This window comes from Capricornis sumatraensis, chromosome 13, assembly GCF_032405125.1.
Source record: "Capricornis sumatraensis isolate serow.1 chromosome 13, serow.2, whole genome shotgun sequence".
Taxonomy (NCBI): domain Eukaryota; kingdom Metazoa; phylum Chordata; class Mammalia; order Artiodactyla; family Bovidae; genus Capricornis; species Capricornis sumatraensis.
In genome coordinates, this window is record NC_091081.1 from 26,747,243 (window position 1) to 26,759,698 (window position 12,456).

The window sequence follows — 12,456 nt, forward strand, 5'->3', positions numbered from 1 at the left end:
TGTGAAGATAGACATTAACTGATTTATTATTAAGCTTTCAGTGAATTTTTGTAAGCTTCATGACACTGTGTTATGTGGTATTATAGGGCAGTTTGGTGAAGTAATAAAAGTAGTTGGATTGGGAAGATGAAGTATTCCCAACGTATTTTCACCAAAACTACTATTTAAATCATACTCTAATGCTTATATTTATAAAATGCTTCTAAATGTTCTGTTGTGAGATCTAGTCAATACAGGTGGCTTTAACTATGGGTTAGTTTCTTCAGCCCTTCCCTCAGATAAGCTGGGCTGTCATTAGACCATTTAAATGACTTGTATTCTGAGCTTTGTAATGTTAAGGTTTTAAAATGCATCTCCAGTCTAAACTTTACAATGTGTTACATTTTAGGTCAGAAGACATGTCTTCACCTGCATGGCATCTTTCCTTACCTCTATGTGCCATATGATGGTTATGGACAGCAGCCAGAAAGCTATCTGTCTCAGATGGCATTCAGTATCGACAGAGCACTTAATGTGGCTTTAGGCAATCCATCTTCCACTGCTCAGCACGTGTTCAAGGTGTCATTAGTCTCGGGAATGTAAGTATATGATAACATCTTTTCAAATTTCTGTTTCTTTGTATTTATGTTGTTATTCCAGTTAAAAGAAAATATATCCAATTCAGATATACTCTATTCATTTTTCCTTTAATTCTAATCTAATGGAACTGGGATAAAATTTCTTACTATAACCTTTTAAATCAATTTTTATTGCAATGAAAGATAAATGGTTAACAGTGATTTTTGTTTTAACTTTTTCCATTTCTCTGCTTCCTAGAATTGTAGAAATTCATCATTTCTACATTCTTGTAGAAATTCATGTAATTCATTCATCAACTATTTATTGAGCACCTTTTATGTGCCAGGCACTCTTCTAGATGCTTGGGATATACTGGTGAACAAAACAAAGATCCTTGTCCCCGTGGAAGTTACATTGTAGTAATGCAAAACCAATGGAAAATAACCAATGACTATCACAAATAAATTTATTGACTTATTACATGATACTTAGTGCTAGACAATAAAATATGTAGGACAGGATAAGAAGGATCATTAGTATGGGTTAGAGAAGCAGACTGGTGGTAGTTTTGTATCAGGTAATCGGGGAAGGTGTCATTAACATGGTAAATGACATTCGAGCAAAGACTTGAAGGTGGGGGGTGGGAACAAAATGGAGACCAGGTGGCTGGAGCAGAGGGAAAGGAGAGTGGACAAAATGAGATTAGCGAGATACAAGAGGATGGAGATTATGCTGGCCAGTAGATCACCATAATCAGTTTTATCTGGTTTGACACCATGAGAATGCACTATCAGATCTCCAAATACAAGGAACATAATTGAACAATGGCCCCAGCTACTGCACTGAAATCCATTTATCATCCCATGTAAGCTGAAGCCATTTTTCATAGGCTTCTCCCACCCAGTGGCTAAGCACAGTAAGAATACTAAGACAGGCCTGTTTGTGGGAGACACTTGGGGACTTCAGACAGCCTTTCTGAACTTTCACTAGAATCACATTGCAATAGAAGGCACTTCCACTCATCTTCCCTCTCTCTCCTTCACTTAGATCGGACCTGTATCTAAGTCTGGTGGCTTTCCCACTCTCTTGTGAGGTCTACTTGGAACTTCTTGAAGGACTTCAGACTAACACACTTGAGAACTTAGTAAAAATACATTCTTTGCTCTGATCCCAGACCTGATGAATCATAAACTCTAGTTGTGAGGCTCAGAAATTTGTGAGCCTTTCTGCTGATTCTGATGCGTATTCAAGTTTGAGAGCCATTGAAGTAGGCTATTCTGAGGACTTTGGTTTCTGTCCTGAGCTATTACGTGATTTTGAGCAGCCATGATGTAACTTTGAAAGGATCACTGTAGCCTGTGTAGAGAATAGATTGTAGGAGCACAGGGGTTGAATAGGGAGAGCATTAGGACCGTTTCATTGATCTGGGTGAGAAAATATGAATGCTTGAACAAGGGTAGTAGCAGGGGAGTACTGGTCAGCTTGGTCAGTACTGGTCAGAGAACTGGTCAGCTTCTAGATCTGTCCTGAGAGTTGAATCCTCGAGATTTGTTCTCTGATTGGATGAGGTTTGTGAGAAGAATCAAGGATGACTACGAAACTTTGAGTTGGTGCAGATAGAGCAGGCTGGCAGGAAAGTTTGGAGCTCATACTGGAACATATGAGTTGAATGTATCTCTATGAAATCCGTCTTAAATCTGTCTACTTCCACCTGAATCCAGGTTTTCTTCTGAACTACCAGTGTCCTTTTAATTGAATTTTCTTCTTCTGTTCTTATCTCACCCCAGAGCTACAGAAGTATTCTTCTTGTAATGTAAATTGGGTCCTTTTAAAATCATTTAAAATCCTTGAGTGGCTTCATATTGTTTATAGAATAAAATTTAAGCTTCTAACCACAGCCTATGTGATCTGATGCCTGACATCTGCCTAGCCTGACGCCTGTTTCTGTTCTATCCAGAAACACTGGACTTCTTACAGTTTCTCTGATATACTGAGCTCTGGCACACCTTTGTACATGCAATTTTCTTTCCTTGAGTGCTCTGCCCTTCTCCAGTACTTTAAATCCTTCACCTCTCTAGAGAAGTTTTCTGACTTCCCTTCTTAAAATAGGTTGATGTTTTTGTTTTGTATCTTTAGCCCATTCTTGTTTCCTTTTGTACTTAACTATTGTTCTTGCTGTTTAGTCACTAAGTCGTATCCTACTCTTTTGTGACCCCATGACTGTAACCCTCCAGGCTTCTCTGCCTGTGGGGTTTTCCAGGCAAGAACACTGAGTGGGTTGCCATTTCCTTCTCCAAGGAGTACTTAATGTAGTTTCCAGTTATTTTAATTTTTTGTTTATTAGTTCTTGTGCTTTTCTCGCACCAGCATGTAAGTTTCATGAGAAAAAAGACCATGTTTTTCTGTCCATCATTATAACCCTTTCACCTTGTGTGGTGTTGAGCATTTAGTAGAGAAGGCTCAATAACTATCTGATAGAGTAAATGAATCAGGTGAAATTTCACACCCATCCTATGATAGCAACAATTAGGTTAAAGATAATCATCAGCTTTATATGCTGCATTTTTTATGTTTAATGATTTCTGCGGACTTTCCTATACGTATTCTCATTTCAAAGTTGAGTCTCCAAATAGCCTAGTGGAAGAAGTAATGAGTCACCAACCTCTTTGTATTTTTGATGGGCATTTGTTAAAAGCATAGCCATATTTTTAAGAGCAGTTGATAGAAATCTAGAAACTTGGAGGCAAAGGTGAGCTATTTAGTCTAATTTATGACTGCCGTTCTCTTTTTTTCTCCTGTTCTAAGGTCCCCTTTCCCCTTACCATGCATTGTAGCTTCTGTGAGTCCTTTACTCCTTCAATATTGGGTACTTATTTAAGGTAGACAAAGTTGCATCTAGCTGTCTAATTAAAATTTGTGCAAACTTAATTCCAGCCTTCCTAGACTGTGCATTATCCTGAAGCTAGGTTAAGAGAGAGGAAGGACCATGACCTTAGGCTCATTTCAGGGGTTCCCTGCCACTTAGCTACCATGATTCTAGAAAATAGTCTATAAAAAGATTCTTAGTCCATCTAAATTAATTTTTTTTAACTATAATTTTCCTTCTCATTATTATATTAAAAAACTAACTCCAATTATCAGGTGCAACTTTTTAAGTATAAACATATCTACCTTAGACTTAAGTATAAACATATTTACCTTAGACTCTGCTCCATTCTACTTTCTTCCAGAGAGTCTCCCGGTTGAGAAATTCTTTGGCAAAATCAAGTAAAGTCAACAGTAGCAAGTAAGGATTGCAGTAGGAAGTAAGGATTCCAGGTTAAATTATACAGAGACTCTCTTGGCTAGAAGAAGCAGAAAACTGAGTTTATAGAATGTCCAGGCTATATTTTTAGGCAGAATACATAGAAAAACAGATTCCTAGATTTACAAAGAATTGTAGAAATTTGATAGTTTTGTATTCAGCTTTTGAAATTTATAAGATTCTAACTGTAAAAACCTAAAAGTCTTTAGCAAAAACAAGGATAGCATGGACCATACCAGTGCAGATTTAACTCTCTTCATTTCCATTTACCTGGCTAAAAGTGTAACCCCTGTATCTTTAGACAAAGAGCTATATTTATGTGTATGAAAAACACCAAAGCAGGAGGAATAAAGAGTTGAATTTTGCCAGTGAAAGAGAATGAGATCATTCATACAATGTATTTTCACCCTTCATAGCAACAAAAATGGGGTGGACAGGAAGTGGTATTATTTTTTTTTGAAGAGGGGGTAAAGGGTTGGGGATAGGGAATGAGGGTCAGTGCAAGCCTTTCAGAGGAGGTGAGTTTAAGCAGAGGTCTGACAGATTGAAAGTAAGCCATGCAGTGGTTCAGGGCAGAACTTTCCAGGCAGAGGGAATGGTAAGTTACTTGAAAGTGGATCAAGTTAGAAGGGTTGAAATGTTTGTAATGGCTGGAGGAAAAAGGGTGAGTGGGTATGAGATAAGATTGGAGGGAGTGGCAAGAATGAGACAAAGAACTTTTAAGACTTTTTCTTTTTAATAGAAATTGGTTTACAGAAAACATACAGATGATTCTGACCTAAAGGCTTAGAATAGCTTATTTTTAAAAAGTTTTTAAAATATGCCTCAAATGACTGTGTTGCCAACTTACTTCTATACTTGAAGCCTACTACACTATAAGACATGACAGAGAGAAAATGGTATTCTAATGAGGGTAAGTTCTATTTAGTGCCCATCATAAGGGGAAAATGCATTTTTTTTTTTTTGATGAAAAGAAACTGAGTTTATCCACCTAAAGATTTAACCAACTACTTATTTATAGACAGACTCTAGACAAATACTTTTTATTTTGCCTATAAATTCAGACCTATTTACGTATTGTTTCTGATTATATAATCTTTGAAAATGGTAGTCTGTTTTAGAGTTTCAGATCCTCCTGAAATAATATAACATGATAACTCAACTTATTCCTTCTTGCATTGAGGACTTGTTTCTCCTTCTATCATACAGATTTTTGCTTCTCTCTTTCCCTACTGCTGCTGACTGATACCCTGAATTGAACCCAGCCTCAATATAAATAGGTTATTAGTAAGGCCATGATCTTTTCAATCTCTTAAATTCTGTCTGCACAGTTTTCACAGTTTCATTTGATTTGGGTGTGTGTTTTATCCACGCACACATATGTACATATATATAACAGGTAAATTGTCTCTCCTTAGTGAACTTGTAAAATTAATTTTGATGTTCAAATTAATAATAGAGACAAATAAGGAGAAGAGATACAAATGCAATTTCCATCCTTTGTCAGTTAAAGAATTTTGTTGATAAAGAGCTTTAGTTTCTGACAGAAAGAAATGGGGGAAAGTGTCAGAAGGAAGGTCTCTCTTTCACAGGCATGGCCTGAGTAAAGCCACTTTTTAATGGAGCCATGATGGTTGAAATGAAAGTATAAATAGTTTGCTATTCCTTTTTATCCCCAGGTTTTTTAAAGTGGTATTTTTAAACTTTTTAAAAGAATTAACAAGATCTCATGTGTCATGAAATATGACATTGTGGTAGGTTTAATTAAAAAGTCTTGGAGGTTTTTTGTTTTGTTTTTTAGGGGGAGGTGGTTGATAATGTTCAATATAAATAATTAGGCCAGCTGAGTCCAATTAGGGCAATAAGTTGCATTATTTCATCTCTGATGAAAATAAATTGAAATATCTATTTCTTGTATTTCAGGCCTTTTTATGGTTATCATGAGAAGGAAAGACACTTTATGAAGATCTATCTTTACAATCCTGCAATGGTGAAAAGGTAAAAAGATAAGTGAAATAAAAATGTGAACAACTATCACTTAAGTATTTTAATAATAAAAGGAAAATTCTAGAAGAAAGGCTTGTGTAGTTTGTAGCATTATTAGAGAGTCCAAAATAAAATATGTACATATATGTGTAAAGAGAGAGAGATCCATAGCTTGGACTCTAGGAAGGATATTTTAAGGGTAAGGGACCTTGCTTTATACCCCTTAACTGATTCTTTTCTGCCTTAAATTTAGAGAGTTTGTAGAAGTTGATAGAGGGATGATTGACTGCCTTGTATAATCCTAGTACCCTGCTAGCCAGACCATATGTTCAATACCAAGAGAAATTTGTTCTTTAGTTTCAAAGCAAGGAGAAATATGTGAGAGTGAGGCCGTTGTGGGAGAGCTTTCTTCTGGGAAAGGTTTCTACTTAACCTCTTTTCAGTACTTTTTTTTTTTCCTGATGAGATAGGTGATGATATTAACATTTTTCCATATTGTTTAATGAGATATATTACTGTTTAGAAGATTTATATAACTTAGTGAATGTATATTTTCCAAATGACGGGGGCAAGACATTAGGAAATTATGCATGGGTAAAAATAAAGTCTTAGGTAGACCAATAGATTTTAACGTAACAGAGTACAAAAAGTTCATTGATACGGTTTCCGCATTGTTGCTGAACTTTAAGAAACCACCACCCCCATTGCATGTTCATGTAATAATAACAAAGATCAACATTTACCTGAAAAGGCTATTCAGGTACTTTTCTGTTTTCAATTATGTATATGCGTATGGCTGGTTTTTTCTTTGTATGTTTCAATGAAACAGTATTTCAGAATAGATTGAGCTGAAGCAGACATGAGAATCCAGCTGTCTTCTGTTAAAACAGAGATTTTCAAAGATGTAAAATAATTCCTTTTTCTCCCTAAATTGTTTTTGTTTTGAAAATCATAGATTTTTAAAAAAAATAAAACAATGTTATTTATGTTAACATAGCTTGGGTTTATTGTTATTTTTAAATTAGTAAATGAGTCTCTTAAAATTTTCTGTTTTAACTTGATTTGGTAAATATCAATAGATATAAACCACATAAACAAAAGCTTTTTGATGCTAGCAGTAATTTTTAAGAATGAAAAGGAGTCCTGGGGCTAAAAAACTTGAGAACCATTGGAATAAAACTCTCTTAAATTTCTGTCAGAGATCCTTAAAATCTATTCACAGCTGTTCTCTACTTTTCACTGCCTATTACAGCAGAAGAGATTGACCCCTACCTTTAAAGCTCTGGATCCACTCCCTTTGACCCTTTCTTTTCATCTATCAGTTATCCCCTCTCCCTTCCACCATTTAAACAACAATAAGACTTAATTTTACACATTCACACATTCATACTCAAAAGACATTCATACTCACAGCTATTCTCCTGGAAGAATTTAGCTATACTTTGTGTGTCCAGTATCTTATCTCCTGCTTGCTCTTTAACTTAACTCCAATTCTGCTCTCCAATTCAGCCGTTCCGCTTAATTAACGACCTCAGTGTTGTTAAATCCAATTAACACCTCTTACCTTTGGACCTCATGTCCATCAGTGCTTACACTACCTTAAAATAAGGTTGCTTTGATGTAAACGTTTTTTCTAGTTTTCCTCATGCCTGTCTGGTCATTCATATTTATGCCATTTTGTTGGCTCCTCTTTTAACATATGTGTGGTTGGGCCTTGGACTTTCGTCTTGGGCATTTATCTTTTTCTCTATATATGTTCCCCTCACTTTACAGTCTTATGTACGTCCATGGTTTTTGTTTTAATCTGTATGCATTTGGCTTCCAAATATATATCAATAGCTTAAAATTTCCTTCAGAGATCCTGATCAGTCAATCAGACCATCTACTGGATAAATAGAATAGCACTATAGTTAAGAGGGCTTAAGTCAGGAAAAATTGGAGTTGAATTTTAGCTCTTCCACTTTTGTTTGTGTGATTTTGGGTAAGTTTTTGATCTAAGACTCAACTTCTCTGTTTTGTAGTAAGTATTACTTGAGATTAAGCATTTAGAGCACCTAAGTTTAGACACCAATTGTGCCTAATACACAGTGCCTCAAAATATGTTTTCTGTGTCTCGTCTATTAATAAAATTATCCTTAAACTCATCTTTATTATTCATTTCTAATATTTTCATAGAAATCTACCTGAACATTCCAGTATACCTCCAGTTTGTCTAAAACCAGTCAACTCCAGTTTGTCTAAAAACCAAGTTTGTCCTTATTCCTTCTCCAAATAAAAATCCACAAATAAACCTATTTTCTTCCAATCCATTCTATTTCAATAAATGCAGCACCACCAACTTGCTCCTTAACCTAGGCATTATCCTCAGCTTATATTCTATCTCACCCTTCGCGTGTAGTTAGTCATCAGGGCCTGACCATTTTATTCCTCATATGCTTCCTGAATCTCAGTACATTTCCTTGATCCTTGTTAAAGCCGCCTCATCTTAGTTTTTCCACAGTACCCTCTCACTTTCTGTCTCTAGTGTTTTGCTTTCTTTAGCTAACCTGGTCATTTCAGTTTTCCTGTTCTCTTCACTTGACAGGCAGATTCTTCAAATAGGTTAGTAGGCTCTGCGTGATGTGACGACTTATTGCCTCTACTCTCCCACCACCACCACCACCACCATAGCCTCTGTCACTAAGCCTCACGCAGTGGTTTTAGTTCTGAATAACCACGTTTTCTTGTGACCCTTTACATGTGCAGTTTTATTTCGATGAAATGCTCCTTCTCGTCTGAGAAAAAGTATTTTTAGTTCATTGTTTTGCTTAGAGACTTCTCTCCAAGAAGGCTATGCAGAAACTACAGTCTGTTTATTGTACCTTCTAGATGTTTTATATACTTCCCCTGCATAGCACTTTGTTATTTATAATTGCCTATTGTTTGTACCCCCCAATATGAAGGACAAATTACTCAGAGAAGAAAAATACCAAAAGTGGTAACATCTCTGTGTGGTAGATTGAGTCATATGTCCTCTTTTAGAATTGTTGTATAATCTTTTCAAAATTTTTTTTTGGATTTTTAAAAGAAAAATATGATATCTTAAAAGCCTTTTTTGGACATGTTAGCTTTTTCAGTATAGTTTGCATTAAATTGGTTTTAGAAGTCAAAATATTCTTCATTTAAGACATTTTTTCTCATTTTCTTTCAGAGCTTGCAGCTTACTTTAAAACTTGATTTAAACTTTCAGTTGCCCAAAAAAAACATAAATTTTGAGTAAAATTGAAATGAAAATTTTGTGTGGTAGAGTAATATGTTTTGTTCTCTATATTTGTATAACCATTATTTCACTTAACATTTTAGGAAACACAATTTTATGGTATAACTTTTTTTTCTAATTTAGGATATGTGAACTTTTGCAAAGTGGAGCCATAATGAATAAATTTTATCAGCCTCATGAAGCGCATATTCCCTACCTCCTACAGCTCTTCATTGACTACAATCTGTATGGAATGAATTTAATAAATCTGGCTGCTGTCAAGTTCCGAAAAGCAAGGAGGAAAAGTAAGGTTAATTTCACAAGTTCAAATTAAAGCTTTGAAACAAGTGTTATGTAATTGATGATTTATAAAATAATATGTACTTAAAAGTAAGTGCTAAGTGGATAAGGAATAGAAAGAAATATGCAAAAATATCTTAGAGTTTATCAGGAAAAGAATCTCAGTTATTTTTGGTAACACCTTTATTCTTTACAGTTCTCTCATTTTAAATGGACAGCTCTGGTTTTTAATATATTCAGAGTTGTGCATCCATCACCAAAGTCAAATTTAGAACATTTTTCAGCACCTCTAAAGAAGCCCTGTAGTCTTTAGCAATCTCCTGCAGTCCTCCCATGCCTTCACCTCTTAGCAACGGTTAATCTCCCTTCTGTCTCTATGTCTGCCCATTCCACACATCTCATTTAAATGGAATCATATGTTTGTTTATTTAACTTAGCCTGATGTTTTCAGGGTTCATCCATGTCATAGCATGTGTCAGTATTCCTTTTTATGGCCAGCTAATACTCTGTTGTGTGAATATACTACATTGTTTACTGATTCATCAATGACAGACATCTGGGTTTCCTTCTTCTGGCTATTATGAACAATGCTGCTATGAACATTCATGTACAAATATTCATATAGCCATATGTTTTCATTTCTCTTGGCATATACCTAGGAATATAATTTCTGGTTAAAACAGTCTCGCATCTTTTGCATTTTATTCTGGCTGGATTCCTTCTCTTCTACTTAAGATAAAGTAAAACCAGCATTTTTCCTGCAATTCTACTGTCCTTTCTGTTATGATTTTTTTCTTTTCTTTCATTACCAAACTTTTAAAACCAAAAGTTTGCATTTTTTTCTCATGTTGTTTACCAGCTGTTCTTTTTTGGCTTAACTCCTTGCACTTCTTCTGCCATACCCAAGCTGTGCTCTGAAAAGTAACTGGGGAGGATTTTTTTCTTTGGAATGGTGGGTTAGGTTAATAGGATCAACCTTCTCACAAAAACCAGTTTAAGAGCTAGGTAAGGTTTTTTTGTTTTTTTTTAATCTTAACTGTATCACAAAGATTACAAACAATGAAGAAGTACTGGCCAAACGAGGAACCAGAGTGCAGAAAACAGCCTTTGCCCTGAAGGGTTTTGCTAATCCTCCCTGCCTCTATTAAGACAGCCTTACTCAGTGAGGGAACTGAAAACAGCAATTCAGGACCTGCTGAATAGGTTGGAATCCTCCACAGAAGGAGGTAGGGTTTCAAAGAGACATGCCCAAAGTCGGAAGTGGAACCACTTTGAGACATTTCAGCCCAGTTTGAGTCTCCTGGGACTAAAAAAGACTGCCACATCTACAACTTTTCCTTAGGTGGTAGAATCATTGGATAATCCATATACCAGAAAATAAAAATAAGAGCCGAGGACTTCCCTGGCAGTACAGTGGATAGGAATCCACCTTCCGGTGCAGGGAACACAGGTTTGACCCCTGGTCCAGGAAGATTCCACATACCACGGAGCAGCTAGGCCTGGGAGCCACAGCTGCTGAAGCCCACACCCTAGAGCCTGTGCTCGACAACGAGAGACGCCACTGCGATGAGAAGCCCAGGCACCACCATGAGGAGTAGCCCTCGCTCACTGCAACTAGAGAAAGCTGGCACAGCAAAGGAGACCCAAGGCAACCAAAAGTGAATTTAAAAAAAGACAAACAAATAATAAAAAAATAAAAGAGCTCAGACACATTCCACACCCTGTGTAAAAATTAAAATGGGTCACAGACTTAAATGTAAAATTATCAGACTTCTAGAAGAAAACAATGAGAAAATCTGCCTAACAAGTTGATTTTGCCAAAGTTAAAAACTTTCTGTAAAAAGTAATATTAGAAAAATGAAAAGGTAAGTCACAGACTGGGAGAAAATACTTTAAATTATACATCTGATAAAATACTTATATCTAGAATATATAAAGTGTTAGTCACTCAGTCGTGTCCGACTCTGCAACCCCATGGACTGTAGCCCACAAGGCTTCTCTGTCCATGGAATTCTCCAGGCAAGAATACTGGAGTGGGTTGACGTTTCCTTCTCCAGGGGATCTTCCTGACCCAGGGATTGAACCCTGGTGTCCTGCATTGCAGGCAGTCTCTTTACCATCTGAGCTCTATGTCTTACTAGTTGGGTGATCTCAGACACACTTCTTACCCCAGGGGAATCTTATGTCCACCCAAAAACCTGTATGCAGATGTTTATAACGGCTTTATTTCATAATTGCTAAAAATCTAAAGTAACCAAGATGTCCACTCAGTGGGGGCCATGGATAAACGGTTATATACCAATACAATGGAATACTGTTTATCAGTGAAACACATCACGATACTGATTCCTACAACACTGATGAAAGTTGAATTCATTTACTAAGTGAAAGCCAGACCTAAAAGACTACAAGTTATATGTGCGTATGTGTTAGTCACTTAGTCGTGTCTGACTCTTTGTGACTCCATGGACTGTAGTTAACCAGGCTCCTGTGTGCATGGAATTTTCCAGGCAAGAATACTGGAATTGGTTGCTGTTACGTTCTCCAGGGGATCTTCCTGACACAGGGAATGAACCTGGGTCTCCTCCATTGCAGACAGCTTTTACCATCTGAGCAACCAGGGACATGTACAAATTGTATGGTTTTATTCATATAACATTCTGGTAAACGTGAAACTATAGAAATGGAAAATATATTAGTGGTTGCCAGGAATTGGAGAAGAGTAGAATATTGATTACAAAACAAATACATAGGGGAACTTTTCGGATGAATTATTCTGCATGTTACTGCATGCTGGTATGATTTTTTACAGTCATCAAATCCATAAAAATGTACCCTTTAAGGCTCAAAATTCTCCAAGCCAACTTCAGCAATACATGAACTGTGAACTTCCAGATGTTCAAGCTGGTTTTAGAAAAGGCAGAGGAACCAGGGATCAAATTGCCAACATCCGCTGGATCATTGATAAAGCAAGAGAGTTCCAGAAAAACATCTATTTCTGCTCTATTGACTATGCCAAAGCCTTTGACTGTGTGGATCACAATAAACTGTGGAAAATTCTGAGAGAGAT

General features: G+C 36.3%; 1 protein-coding gene across 1 annotated transcript in view; it reads left to right on the plus strand.

Annotated features, from left to right (window-relative positions):
- REV3L (REV3 like, DNA directed polymerase zeta catalytic subunit) overlaps positions 1-12,456 on the plus strand; it is a 175,314-nt gene that overhangs the window by 57,376 nt on the left and 105,482 nt on the right. Inside the window, exons 2-4 of the mRNA XM_068985110.1 lie at positions 389-578; positions 5,786-5,860; positions 9,231-9,391. Of these exons, the coding sequence (XP_068841211.1) occupies positions 389-578; positions 5,786-5,860; positions 9,231-9,391 (426 nt within the window). The remainder of the gene's footprint in view (positions 1-388; positions 579-5,785; positions 5,861-9,230; positions 9,392-12,456) is intronic.